The sequence below is a fragment of the Podarcis gaigeae genome, assembly GCF_964106915.1.
Source record: "Podarcis gaigeae genome assembly, chromosome: 6".
In the NCBI taxonomy this organism is placed as follows: Eukaryota; Metazoa; Chordata; class Lepidosauria; order Squamata; family Lacertidae; genus Podarcis; species Podarcis gaigeae.
Genome location: NC_139682.1, coordinates 49,318,081 through 49,332,287, shown reverse-complemented (window position 1 = coordinate 49,332,287; position 14,207 = coordinate 49,318,081). Strand labels below are relative to the sequence as shown.

Genomic DNA, 14,207 nt, shown 5'->3' with positions numbered 1-14,207 from the left:
TGTGCAGTGTGATCATGCCAGGAATCCCTCAGAAAAGTGGGAGGTGGAAGTTCCATGGAATAAATGAGGGGGCACCGTTTGGGCTCTTCTAACCTTCCTTCTGACTGCTGATGTGCCACATTGAGTAATGCCCAGGGGAGGAGAAAGGGGAAGGCAAGGTGGTTGCACTAGGAATCACACACTGCCAGGGATGACGTCTTACTGACATTTTCATGAAAACATGCAGAAGGATATGCAAGGATTTAAGGGCTCAGGACCTGGACACCATCCCCATCAGCACTGTAGGCTTCTAAATGGAAAACTAACAAACTACAGGCAGAAGTAGAGAGTCTCCCACTAAGCAGAAGGTGGGCACGACATTGGCAAAGGCACTGTATACCATATCATCTCATTCAGAAGATGGCACCCATAGGTCCCTATCTTCAAGGAGGCTCCCATCATGCACCCTGTCAGCTTTACCTCTGCATGGGGGTCACATGGAAGGAAAATGAATGCTTGCAGTAGTGCCTGCTGAGAAGGGAAGTCTACTCCAGGCTTACAGTAATTGTCCCCACAGATGTAATGCTCCCTGCTCTCAGTGAACTTGGCAGCCAGATGAGAACAGAGGGAAAGAAGGAAGGGCGAGCGGCATTAACTGTCTCCCTGCCAATCATATAATCCCAAGACCAGGTGGTTTCTTACATTCAGCTACCTAAATAGCTACAGAACAGCCATAGCCCGCAACTAGAAAGCTTGCTAACAAAGACACAAGGGATCAAGTGAGCCAATTCCCATGCTACTGAATGAAGCAACTTCCGCCTCTAGTACCCTAGGTAAATATGGCACAGATAAAATGTTCTGCCTGGTCCCCAATATGAAAATTACTCAGACCAATTATAAGGGTGTTTACTGTGCATCCCCAAATGCGCCCCAGGGTCAGTTATCTCAATCTATCCATCAGCTGATGTCACCAGCTGCAACATCACAGCCTCACGGAGCTCTTCTCCCAGCTCCAAGTTTATGCAAGAGATTTTACTAATCCCAAGGTACAAAACGAGGCGCCACAACAAATAATGCTCCATAAATGTATCCAACTTTTCTGAAACCCACAAGACCTTTCGCTCCCACAACTAAGGAGGCTATGACAGAAGTGAAATTCTCTCTCTCTGTGTCTGAAAGCAAATAGCAAATTTGCAACCATTTCTATCTGGAGTCAGTGTGATTTCTTTAACCCGAGTCTCATCTCCAATGGGGGGGGGTCTTCTCGTGGCCAAAGCATATGGGTTAGGAAACTACTCAATGGAAAAGATGTGGGTGGCTACACAGAAGGGGGAAAGTGGGTGATACAGGAGGCATCAGAGCAGAAGCCAGAACAACAGCAGGCACAAGGTCAAAATGAGGATGGGAGCAGCGCTGGAAAAAGTACAGTGGACCACTGGAATCTACAGAAACTACCTTGAAACTGGGAAGGTGGAAACAGGTGCTGCACAAGATCCAGCATGGAACCTACATGACAGAAGAATGTTCAGACACACTTTGAGGTGATGCGTTACCCACACAACCAGACCACAGTGCAGGTGGGAAATGAGGCAAGTGTATGGCACAATGCAGACACACAGACACACAAACTAACAGTACCCCACCACTGGGAGCTCCCAACAGTCCATAGGCTGCCAACTGATGCCCACAGTACCATATGACTCCCCACTTGACGTCTGCCTAGAGCTCATCACTGTGCTCTCACCTAAAAGTCAGTTCATTTTTAGCCCCCCGGTAGATGTTTGATGAGCTCCAATGAGCAGGAGCCACCATGACTGCACAACTCATAAGGCCTTTGGGGAGTGGAGCTCACTAATTTATGAACTCTCTACCCTACTACTGGCTGGCACAGCAGTAGACAAAATGAAAGCCGGGGGCCTTAGTCAGCTGACTCACATGGATTAAGCAGCATGTAGATTCAACAGCATCTGGCACCTGGGTAACCTACCTAGGCGAGGCCCACACCCCAGCATGCCACTGTCCTCAGAGTGGGTGCATAGGACCATTTTCTTCTATAGAATTAGGGGGTACGACAGAGACACTTATTACCTTTGCCACCAGTGCCCTGGCCTCCAGGCTTGTTGTACAGATAGAGATCCAGGTCATGGCTGCTGCTGCTACTTTGGTGGAAATAGTGCTGAAAAGGAAGGCAAGAATAGTTAAATCAGACTATTTCCGGGAGCTGCATTTTCATCAACATGGAGAGCTGCCTTTGAGGTCCCTGAAGACCAAAAGTGTGGGTTACATCATGTAGGCTCTTAATCTCAGTAAATGATATGCAACTCTTATGGCAGAGAATTTCCCAGCATAGAACATTGTCATAGACATTGGGATTTCCCCCCAGTCCATTAAAGGATACATAGCACATAACCATAAAAACAGTCCCTGTATGACTGGTCCTCAGTGACTGAGATCAAGCTAGGGGTAGAGATATTTGAGGCTGCCGGAAATTCTCATCCTAGTTTGTGCCTCTCATTCTGTTCCAGAACCCAGCAGGCTATGATGTGTTTATACCTCCATGCCTAGCCTTGTTACCCCTGGGATACTCGTCATGCCGTTGTCCTTCGCACATATTCCCTTAGTCCTCTACAAGAGACGAACACTGAAGTCACCCCTTGAATAGGCAGCACCAGGCCAGGCACAGGCACCCGTCCTCTCACCTTGAAATGGTTCTCAATGTTGCTGTCTGTGTACTTGGGTGTGTGCAGGAAGATCAGCAGGTTCTGACGCAGGTAGCAGGCTATGGCCGGGAGCCAGGGCAGGCACGAGGGGGGCAGAGTGAACTGCAGCACTTCAGTAGGTGGGCTTCCTGGAGGCTGTATGAACTGCACGGAGAAGGACTTGTCAATGGTCTGATACAGCCTGAGCGCATCCAACCCAGAGGCCTGGAGATTTAGCCAAGAAATAAAAGGTGGTCTTGTCCTATTTGAAGCATGGCCTTTACCTCCACATCAGCAGGGGTGAGCTTGCAGTTCCGCACGAGCATGACTGTGATGATGTCCAGGGTGGCTTCATCTAGGCGCCTGCGTAGAACCTTCACTAGCTCATCTGTGATCTCAGGTCCTATAGGAGCAGAAGAGTTGCAGGATGTAGCCTTTGTCTCATACAAGATGCTGAGCCCTCTTACGCTTGAGCCACCCCATACCAAAGCCAGCATGCTCCATTTTTCAACAGCCCATGCAGTCTGTTCCTGAGGGTTACCTTAGCACCTATCCACTCCCTCCTACAATTGCAGCTTTAGCGGCAGAGCAACGGCTTTGCATGCAGAAGGTCCCATGTTCAAACCTGGCATCTCCAGGTAGGGCTAGGAAAGACCCCTGTCTGAAACCCTGGAAATCTGCTGCCAGTCAGTGTAGACAACAGATGGACCAAAGTCTGGGACGGTATAAAAAAAAAAGGAAGCTACCTTTGTGCCCTTGCAGGTTTCCACCTGCCATTCCTTTTTGCAACTGCTACATTAGTTGTGTTCCAGATCAATGATCTGTATGTGCTTCACAGTAAACTATGTCACAAGAGAGCAGCCAGGCTTTCCCACTGACGGCTGTCTGAAGGAAAAGCCAGAAGCAGCAAAACCACAAGGGAAAAGAATGCCAATGGCTTGTTATTAAATTACAGAGGAAACAAAACATTAACACAAGATTCCGGAGAGCTGATGAACTAAGGAATGGGAAGGGAGCAAAAGGCTGCATTTCCCTCTGTTGTTGCAGAAAGGGCTGCAATGCAACATATATTTTTAAAATCCTGTTCAGGTGGGCTTTCCCAACCAGTTGCCCTCCAGGTGTTGTTGACTATAATCCCATCAGCAACAGCCAGCAAAGTAGGTGGTAGAAATTGTAGTCCAACGACACAACATTTGGGAGGCACCACCATTTGGGAAAGCCCACCTTAAAGGAGACAGAGTTACTAAATCAAACGTTTGTCTGGTCTTTACACACCTCAGGGGACAGGTAGCTTGATAGTAGCAACAAGATCTCAATAAGCCTCCCGTCTCTGACTTTCTGTTGAATGAATGTGCAACTTACCTGCCGGTGCAGCTCCATGAACCACCAGCTGGATATGCCTGTCCACTTGGCTCACCGGGCGGGCCGAGTCCACACTGCGGAAAGAGGCCGTCTCCAAAGAGGAGCGAGAGCCCTATCAAAGGAGAACAGAAGAAATTGAGAAGGTGGAGCTGCCTACCAACACTCCTGGAAAGACAGCAGAGAGCCCGATGTGTGCAGCCGGCATGTTCGCTCTTGTGCTCTCGGCAGCAAGGGTGCAGGGGTTCCCTGGGAGGAAAAGAGACTCACACTCAGGTCCTCCATGTATATGGGCTCCTGGCTGCGCGAAAGGGCCAGTGAACGGCATGGAAGGCTCTGGGTTTCAGCTTCCCCACCCTTCCCACTGGAAGTGGTCTCAGAGAGTCTGGAGGAGAGAGTAACAAAGAGGAGAAGAAGAGGAGTTTGGATTTGATATCCTGCTTTATCACTACCCGAAGGAGTCCCAAAGAGGCCAACATTCTCCTTTCCCTCCCCTCCCCACAACAAACACTCTGGGAGGTGAGTGGGGCTGAGAGACTTCAAAGAAGTGTGACTAGCCCAAGCTGCATGTGGAGGAGCAGAGACGCGAACCCAGTTCACCAGATTACGAGTCTACGGCTCTTAACCACTACACCACACCACCAAGGGCAAAGGACTTGAAGGACATTCCAAAAGGAGATACCAGCAGAGGAGATGAAGACACCACAGGTCAAGGTCCCCTTGATTGTGGGGTGCCGTATGACAGAATGGTGAACGTACCGTAAATAGAAAACAGACTTGGTTGAGCGCTCCTGGTAAACAAACATATTCTTCCTGTTCACAACTGAGAAAGCATTGAGCACAGAACGCAGAGCCTGGATGGCTGCAGAGGGGAGAGAGATGGCTTACAAGCTGCAAAGTCTGACCCAAATGCACCACCCACTGCTATCTTCAGCAACCAGCACAGCACACACCCCTCTTCAATTTTATTTCCCAAATATTAATCCAGCCTAATCCTCATAACTACTGCCCATTCTCAACATACCCACTTTTTGAAAAAGATCATTGCAATTTGGTGGCTGTGATAAATATGTACTAAGGGTATCCAGTGGAGAAGTATCAAATCCTTGTATGTTTCAAGCTAAGGTGTTCTTTATCAGGGCATATTTGGGAGGGAAAAAAGTCTCTTTGTTGTTTCAAACACTTGAGCTTCTTTTAGATCGTAGCTAGCCTGTATTAGAGTTTTATAACAAAGTTAAAAAGTTTAATACACCTGGTTCTGTGATGAAACCTTACCTCAATGCTAGGATCTCTTCTAATAAATGAACTTGCTCAGATTTTTATACTAAAAGCTTCCCTCCCCCCCAACACAAAGTCACTTCCTGAAAAATTCTCCCACTTGTTACACAAGTTCCCCCTTCTGTGCATTTTATCACCACCGTATTTGTGGCTCCCTCTTCCTGTAAGGAGCTTTTGGAGAACTACATTGTTTCTAGCCTAACTCAGGCCGCCCTCCACATCATTTGGCTTATCCAGAAGAAGAGGAAGAAGAAGAAGAGTTTGGATTTGATGTCCCGCCTTTCACTCCCCTTCAGGCGTCTCAAAGCGGCTAACATTCTCCTTTCCCTTCCTCCCGCACAACAAACACTCTGTGAGGTGAGTGGGGCTGAGAGACTTCAGAGAAGTGTAACTAGCCCAAGGTCACCCAGCAGCTGCATGTGGAGGAGTGGAGACGCGAACCTGGTTCACCAGATTACGAGACTACCGCTCTTAACCATTACACCACACTGGCTCCAGCCCTCACAACCAATCCTAACAATTAATTTGTATCATCAGTGTGCCACAGCTGGGGGCGAAAGGGCACCATGACAGGACAGAACTCATTGCCCAGGAACAGGGAGTCTGGGGATAGCTCCTCACATGCATCCCCAACAGCCAGAACTCCCTGCATCCATATACTCACCGCGTGCAACACCCATATTGGGCCCCATCTTGAGTCGTGAATGCACATGGATGGTGGTGCTCCAGACTGCGTCGCAAGCAAAGTGTCCGGGTATGAACTGCATGGTGGCCGCCAGATAGTCATGGGGCTGGTAGCTCTCCTCTCCGGGGTAGTCTGCGCAGCGGGAAATGCAATTCAGCAGGCCAGCCCTCCACAGAGTTCTCTGAAAGCCATCTATACAACACTGAGACTATCACCTCCCCCCTTCCCTCCTTCATGTACAGTTGTGCCACAAGATTAAAAGGCAAACACACACACACACACACACACACACACCCCTCAAGTACCTTTAAACAGGGAACCTACAGAGCTTGCCCTGAAAAGCAGGACGGTGCATCACCACCGAAGTGGCGACAAAATGGCAAATGAAAAGGATTCATCAGCTGTCACTTCCGCAACAGGCAGAGTAAGAGAGGAATCTCATCCTGCGGTCTGTAGGAAGCCTGCCTCTAATATAACTAGGGCACAGCCAAACTAGTGGGGAAGCAGAGTCTCTAAGTCAGGTGTGGGGAACCCTTGGCCCTGCAGGGGTTGCTGAACGACAGCTGCCATCAGCCCCAGGTAAGGGATGTTGTAGGTTTTGGAAGGCCAAAGGTTTCCTACACCTGCTCTGGGCTCTAAGGCTCAGCACAACGTTATTGTGGATAAGGATACTATTTTTGCACTCCTACCATCAGGCCCAGTGCGCTGCCGGTAGGTGTACGGCGTCTCACTTTTCCAGATATCCTCCTCGCTCTCAGCAACGAGCAGGGAATTGCAATTATGACTGTCGTGCAGATCCTGTAGCAGCAGCCGCTGTGGACAAAAAAGGGCCGCAGAGATGGACTTAATGCTTCCTCACAACAGGAGGCCTGGCTGTAGAAGAAACTGGTGTATCTGCCTTGAAATTCAAGGGCAGTATTTGTCGGCACAACTGTAATCATACCAGAATGTGATGAAGCTGGTACATCCCAGCTTCCTCATTTAAAGTGCCAGCACCTCATGTTTAAGGTGAAAAGATATCTAAAAGTGCATAGATATGTATGTATGAATTGCAATTCAAAGGCTCCATGAGCAGAAAAGATCTGGGTGGTTTTTCCAGTGTCCAAAGCCGTAGCTGTCAAATATTTTGTAACACATTGGTCCAAATTCAACTTTTGGAACTTAGTAGGGAGATATTCCTGCTACCAAGGAGTCAGTGTAGAGAGACCGAACGTGCCAGAGTTACCTGATTAACAAGGCGGCAGATCTCACCAACTTTCTTTACCACTGTACGGTGAAGATGCACACATTCCCCTTCCTCATTCTGCGCTGCTTTCACCGCACTCAAGCTGCTGTACAGAAAGGAAAAGGGAGACTGCTCAGAAGAACTTTTGAGAGAGCTCCCACAACAGCAGATGATATGCACAATATATTTTCCTGCTCAATGGTTAGTAATGAACTGAACACAGTCAACAATGAAAAACTGAGGGGAGAAAAAAAAAGCATTGGCAAGTGCTTAAAAATGTATGAGTACTGGGGGGAGGGATCTATGACTGGCATGGCCTGGGCTCTTCGCCCTTTCCCAGGATTAGCACGAAACTGGCAGAGGAACAAGGCCAGCTAGCTTCATGTTGGAAAAAGCAAGACAGATTGTACACGTGAAGTCTGGAGAACTCAGATGCCAGCTATACAACACAAGGCTAAGATCAGGGGGACTGGGAGAAACTGATTGCAGAGCCTGGGGTAAAAGCCGCAGTTGCCATTTCGGGAACCAGAATCCCTAGGTGGGCAGGGCATGGGAAAGGGGACGTTACCGTGTGTGGGAATAGACTTCCACCCGGTCCTGGTGGATTTTGACAATCAGCCAGAAGTCAGGCATGAGAGGGCACTTGGGTTCCAGGTCACTCATTATTGCCTCCTCGCATTCGGAATCACTGCTCCCGCCATCATAGCCTAAGAAATGAAAATGCACCACCTCTGCTGAGTGGCTCGGCCAATCCATCTTTGACAAGAAGAAGCCAAGGGCAGAGAGAGGCTCATGGTGGTTCCCTTGCAGTCCCATCTCCACAAAGTGGATGCACCTGGACCTCAAGGCAAAATAATCCCAGCTGAGCAACTGTCACTCTGCCACAAACCTGCCTCCACCCAACTGAGAACTGACTTAGCATCTCTTCCACACAAAAAGATGGCCTGGCTCATCCACTCACCTAGGAGATCGGAATCCATACTGCCCTGGCTCGATACCAGGCTCTGTACCCGACTGGGACGCTGCTTCCCACAGCCTGTAAGGAAAGAGAGGTATTGAGAGACTGCTCTGAGGTCTCCTAGGTCCCCCCAACTCTCTCCTTGTTCTGGGGCCAGATTTCAATCTAAGCACTGGCCTTTCCCCCCACAAACTGTGCATGTACAAGGCCAGGCAACAAGAAAGAAACCCAGGAAGAAAAAGGGGATCAGCGTGTCACAAAGCGGTTGGCTTCTTTTTTTTACCCCGTCTGCTGCATGGGTTGTTTGATGTAAGAAACAAAGCAAGATTGACTTCATAAAGAAGCCCGACAGCAAGACACATGGCAGCCTTTTAGAGCTTACAATCTCATGAGCCCAACAGCACTAAAGTGGTTTTGATTACAGAAAAATCAATATTGGAGCATAGTTACAAAGAAAGGCACTTTAATGGACACCCCTAAGAGAGGGAGAGACTTTGCTATTACAGTCAGGCCTGGGGTGAAAATGCTAACTTGAATAAACACCCGCTCTCTCGCAAGTGTGAAATGGCATATTTTTGTTCAATCTCAATGCACAATTGAAAATATGAGGGAGCAAATGGTGTATTTAAGTAAAAGGCACCAAAAGGCCTCTCAAGAATGATGAAGTAGGTGAAACCAACACACTCCTTGGAACGAGGAAGGCATTTGCATATTAAAAAGCAGCATGGACAAGTATTTGGCACTTCCCCATGTAATCCTTACATTTCTAATCCTATTTCCACAAAAGGGAGACCTGAAAAGCATTTTTCCTCTGAAGAGAGGCTGATTGACCTGCACACAACAGAATACTGAAACAAAACCTAACAGAGTGGCAATAAAGCCAGCTTAATGAACTGGTAAGGCAGAGAAGTTCCATTATATGGCGTTAAAAGGCAGTCGCTTAATCGCTTTCAGAGGATCATCATGAGCCAAATTCCACACGAAACCTCGGCAATACTCTTCCGATGTTTCAGCAAATATTATATATATATATATATCCCTTTTTAAACACTAGCAGATTGGGTGTACAATATTATTACGGGCTTCATATATCTAGGATTGAAACATGAAGAGCTTGAGGAAACTGAGTAGCTTGGCCCCAGGAATTCTTCTTTTCGACCAGTTTCACAGACTGGTTTTGCATGGCTTCTTGTAACGTTATAGAATGTGCTTTTCCTGAATTTCTGCAAATTTTGGACAGCACTGGGAAACCATAGGATTTTTATAATACTTGTTGAAATCGGAAAGGGGGCAGGGGGAAGCATGAGTAACTTGTTACGCCTATATAACCTAGAGAAGCAGGCCTAGAACACCTTGGGTGAGGGCCATGAGCTATTATGGCGAAATAAGGGTTATGGCCCCAACAATACGCATGGAGCACAAAGGATCATTATCTGGCCCCAGATACATGAGGGCACTTTCCTTTATTTGCCTCTCCCAAGTATTATTCATCATTATTTATTATATCTATATCCCACTTAATGTTGTAAGCTAGTCAAGTTAGCTTACATTTAAAATCATTACAAAAAGCAGAGTTAATAAAAAAAACCCGACCAGCTAAAACAATAGTTTAAAAGACAATGAAGCACATTTAAAATCAAAATCAGTTTTGTCCAGTGGTCAGCATCATCTGCATCTTAGTTTTCAAAGGCCTGTCTGAATAAGGTCTCAGCCTGCCAGCAGGATAATAAAGAGGGAGCCTCTCTTGGCAGGCGTGGGAGCAGCCACAGATATGTCTCTCTCTGGTGCCATCACCAAGCAGGGCCCTGATGTTGATGGGACCAAGAGAAGGTGCTCACCTGAGGATTCAAACATTGGGCAGGTTCCTATAGAGAGATACGAACTTTCAGGTAGCCTGGGCTCAAGCCATATAGGGTTTTATAGATCATAACCAGCACTTTGAAATGTGGAATCCTACCAATTATAGCTCAGCTAAACGTAACTGCTTAAAAGAAAGAAGGTTCTTTTTATCGTATGTGGTGGTCGTGTGGTAAGATTAAAGCTTAACTAGGAAAAGATATATAATGAAATGAAAAGGATGTTTAAAATAACTTTTGTAAAAAAAAAAAAACAACCCAGAGGTTTTTCTTTAGGGAATTATAGGGACAGAACTACCTAAAATGTATAGAAACTTATTCATGTACGCTACTACAGTGGCTAGAATGTTACTCGCCCCAAAATGGAAAGAAGCAGAAGTCCCAGGAAAGGAAGAATGGATACAAAAACTTAAGGAAGCCGCAGAAATGGTGAAACTTACCAGAAGAATAAGAAATGAAGATAAATTATAAACAGATAAGAACATTGCCAGAATTATTGTACTAACCTGCAGTTTTATAAGAGTATATATTTAAAGTAGATGAATAAATGAGCAAATTCAGTTAATTTGGATAGGCAGAGGATATTAAAAATAAATTTAAGGAACCGCAGAAAGTGGTTTTGAAAAGTTAAAATGACTGTTAAAATTAGTGAAATGTACAAAATTAGTGACATGTATAAACTTGGAAATTTATTTTTTAAAAAGGAACTGCTTAGCAAGGTAATATAAATCAAGGTAATATAAATATCTAAATCAGCCTTCTATGGCACAATGCCCTCCAGATGTTGTGGATTACAATTTCCATTGGTCATGTGGGCTGGAGTTATGGCCATTGAAGTCCAAACCTCCTCGGAGGGCACCAGTTTGGGGCAGGATAAGCTAAAGCAACCCCACACGGCTGAGCTCCCCACACCCCCTGCTCCAAAATTCAGGTGGAGATGCCAGCTCATCTTCCCTACCTGGAGTCACAGAGTCTGCCAGGCTCACTACAGATGGTGTTGCTAAGGGAGATTTCTCGCTGTTCCACTTCTCCAAGGAGAACGGCAGAGGCTGTGGCTGGGTCACTGCAGATTCCTCATCCAGGGAGCCACACTCCGAAGTATGGGCTTGATCCGGCTGTGGAACTTCATCTGACAACTGCATCACAGAAAAGAAGTGGTAGAGATCACCAGAATGCAATCCATAACGTGAAGTTCCCAATAATCACCCTTACCAAACAGCATCAATAATCCATCTAAGAAAAAAAAACCACGTCTCCAGATCACCCTACCAGCTCAGCATGCACATGGCTACTTACGTCCAGGAATTCTTCTGTCTCCTGCTTGTTCTCACTCGCTGGCCATGCCCAGAGACCATGAGCCTCCTCGGGGGGAGGGGAGCAGGGCAAAGAGCCTTCTGTTTTGATGCTGCTTTCACACCTGCCTCCCGTCATGGTGCTCTCAAGCGTTACTGTGGGGCTAGGCCCATCTTTGGGGGCATGTAGGCGACTGATGGAAACATAGTAGAAATCACTGTCTTCAGCGTTGAGCACGTAGCCTGGTAGGGCTATTCTCTGGAACTCCTGCGTTAAAAAAAAGAAGAACAGGCTGACTGTCTAGAAACAAGCAATAGGCAGGTGCGTGTTTCTTAGCCATAAAGCAAGACAGAATGGCTGAGAATGGAGAAGCATCAAGGTAGCTTGTGTGTGTGTGTGTGTGTGTGTGTGTGTGTGTGTGTGTGTGTGTTGCTGGGGGGTGTTGTTTAAGGTTTATGAGCTGAAGGTCAAATGACTGTGGAAAACTGAAATCATACGGGGGGGAAAACAAATTTATAAAGATTTATAGACTGCTCAGTCTGAAAACTACAAAAGGGCCACATAGTAAAATCATCACTAAAGACATAGATAGATATCACAGAATCTTGGAAGGGACCCCAAGGGTCATCCAGTCCAACCCCCTGCAATGCAGGACCTCAGCTAAAGCATCCATGACAGATGGCCATCCAACCTCTGCTTAAAAATCTCCAAGGAAGGAGAGTCCACTACCTTTCGTGGGAGTCTGTTCCACTGCTGAACAGCTCTTACTGCCAGAAAGTTTTTCCGAATGTTTAGTCATAATCTTCTTTCTTGCAATTTGAAGCCATTGGTTCGAGTCTTACCCTCCAGAGCAGGAGAAAACAAGCATGCTCCCTTCTCCATGTGACAGCCCATAAGATATTTGAAGATGGCTATCATATCTCCTCTCAGTCTCCTCTTTTCTAGGCTAAACATACCCAGCTCCTCCAAGTGCTCCTCACAAGGATTAGTTTCCAGACCCTTGATCAGCTTGCACATGTTCCAGTTTATCAACATCCTTCTTAAATTGTGGTGCCCAAAATTGGAAACAGTATTCCAAGTGTGGTCTGGCTAAGGCAGAATAGAGTGGTACTATTACTTCCCTTGATCTGGACACTATACTCCTGTTCATGCAGCCTAGAATAGCATTAGCTATTTTTTTAAATTTTATTTTATTTGCTGCTGCATCATACTGTTGACTCATGTTAAGCTCGTGGTCCACCAAGACCCCAAGATCCTTTTCACATATACTGCTAGTAAGCCAGGTGTTCCCCATCCTATATTTGTGCATCTGGTTCTTCCTGCCTAAGTGTAGAACCTTACATTTGTGCCTACTGAAATTAATTTTGTTAGCTTGCGCCCAGTTCTCCAATCTGTTAAGGTCATTTTTAATTCTGATTCTGTCTTCTGCAGAATTAGCTACCCCTCCCAGTTTGGTGATGAGTTAAACTTTTTTTAAAAGAAGTATATGGTTTCAGTAGGTTTGTTGAAATAAAAAAGCTTTCACTAGGAATGTACAGTAATATAGACAGGGTGTGAGTCTAATATTAATAGCCAGGAAGTTCCAAAGCATGCTAAAGATTTACATTATATGATGCCTGTGAAAGTGCAAGTTCCACAAATCTAAGTGACTAAGTATAGGGCAGCAAAATATATTTATAAAGGTATTTATATACAGAATCCTCCAATAAAATATCAGTGGTGGCTGCTCAAGGCCCCAAGTTGTTAAGTGCTTCATATACCAATAGCTTGAAAGATCACTTACCTCACGAAACTTTTCCAGAGAGCTCTCAGGCCCAAACACGAACTGCAAAGGAACCGTTTCGCAGTGGCAGCTAGGACGGCCTTGAGAACTGTAAACATGGGTAGCCACCCGGCTCAAAGTGCCAGAGGTGATTGTCCGTGAATGGCGCAAGGCAGACACAATCTCGTCATCCAAAAGCCAGCGGATCTGTGACAGTAAAGACAGCAGGCAAGGTGGTCTAGATCCTAAGTAAAGTGCAAACCCTGTTGCGGCCTTGCTTTTTAGCAAGGTTCACAATGCTGGTGCTTGGTCAGGACCCAGTGCTGGGTGCTGAGGAGTGGGAGGGATATTAATCTAGTCTCAGAGTAAGTCTCTTTTCCCAAGGGCCAAATGAACTCACCTCTGTCATGGTAGCTTCAACGGCTTGTCTGTGCACTCCAGGAAGATTGGAAAGTGCTGGGTGCCTTGGGGAAAAAAGAATGCAAGGGTCAAGGACAGTGGCTCGCTATTTCTGCACCTCAGCATAACAACATGATGGAGAGGATAAATACCCATCGTCCACAGTGGAGGGCAACCTGTCCAAGGTGTGCATAAGCTCCTCATCGGAGCGGAAGGAGGAAGGCCGCCCTGGGGAACGGGTGAAGGAGACGCTACTCTCAGAGGTGTACCTGTAGCGAGGACAGGGAAAGAGTTACTAGGCTCAGCCCTCGCATCTTGCCAAGGCTACATGCATGTTGCGGTTTCGAAACTCCCCTGCCCACACTGCAACCCTGGAGTCCCACCTATTGTGATGCAGATCGTTCACCGTTTCGATTTCCAGGGGGAGGGTCAGAACAAAAATGTCGAGGGTCACACACAGGTCCGAGAGATCAATGGTGTGCAGCGCCTTGCAGCTCTCAAAGCAGCCCAGTACCTCCCCTAGTGAAAGTAACAGATATTGCTTGAGTTAGTAAAGGTAAAGGGACCCCTGACCATTAGGTCCAGTCGTGACTGGCGCTGGGGTTGCGGCGCTCATCTCGCTTTATTGGCCGAGGGAGCCGGCGTACAGCTTCCGGGTCATGTGGCCAGCATGACCAAGCCACTTCTGGCAAACCAGAGCAGTGCATGGAAACA

At 46.8% G+C, this 14,207-nt stretch overlaps 1 protein-coding gene across 6 annotated transcripts in view; it reads right to left on the bottom strand.

Annotated features, from left to right (window-relative positions):
* The window catches only part of SZT2 (SZT2 subunit of KICSTOR complex), a 76,480-nt gene that overhangs the window by 20,036 nt on the left and 42,237 nt on the right, over positions 1 to 14,207 (bottom strand). For 3 of the 6 annotated variants that reach the window (XM_083742209.1, XM_083742210.1, XM_083742212.1), the window contains exons 33-50: positions 13,877 to 14,012; positions 13,646 to 13,762; positions 13,495 to 13,558; positions 13,116 to 13,301; positions 11,336 to 11,599; positions 10,998 to 11,175; positions 8,187 to 8,261; positions 7,794 to 7,932; positions 7,226 to 7,331; positions 6,690 to 6,813; positions 5,980 to 6,132; positions 4,797 to 4,899; positions 4,308 to 4,422; positions 4,041 to 4,152; positions 2,963 to 3,081; positions 2,679 to 2,843; positions 2,068 to 2,155; positions 1,435 to 1,485 (exon numbers count right to left, since the gene is read on the bottom strand). In XM_083742209.1, coding sequence (XP_083598335.1) covers positions 1,435 to 1,485; positions 2,068 to 2,155; positions 2,679 to 2,843; positions 2,963 to 3,081; positions 4,041 to 4,152; positions 4,308 to 4,422; positions 4,797 to 4,899; positions 5,980 to 6,132; positions 6,690 to 6,813; positions 7,226 to 7,331; positions 7,794 to 7,932; positions 8,187 to 8,261; positions 10,998 to 11,175; positions 11,336 to 11,599; positions 13,116 to 13,301; positions 13,495 to 13,558; positions 13,646 to 13,762; positions 13,877 to 14,012 — 2,295 coding nt within the window. The remainder of the gene's footprint in view (positions 1 to 1,434; positions 1,486 to 2,067; positions 2,156 to 2,678; positions 2,844 to 2,962; positions 3,082 to 4,040; positions 4,153 to 4,307; positions 4,423 to 4,796; positions 4,900 to 5,979; positions 6,133 to 6,689; positions 6,814 to 7,225; positions 7,332 to 7,793; positions 7,933 to 8,186; positions 8,262 to 10,997; positions 11,176 to 11,335; positions 11,600 to 13,115; positions 13,302 to 13,494; positions 13,559 to 13,645; positions 13,763 to 13,876; positions 14,013 to 14,207) is intronic. The other 3 variants (XM_083742211.1, XM_083742213.1, XM_083742214.1) reach the window with 3 other exon arrangements.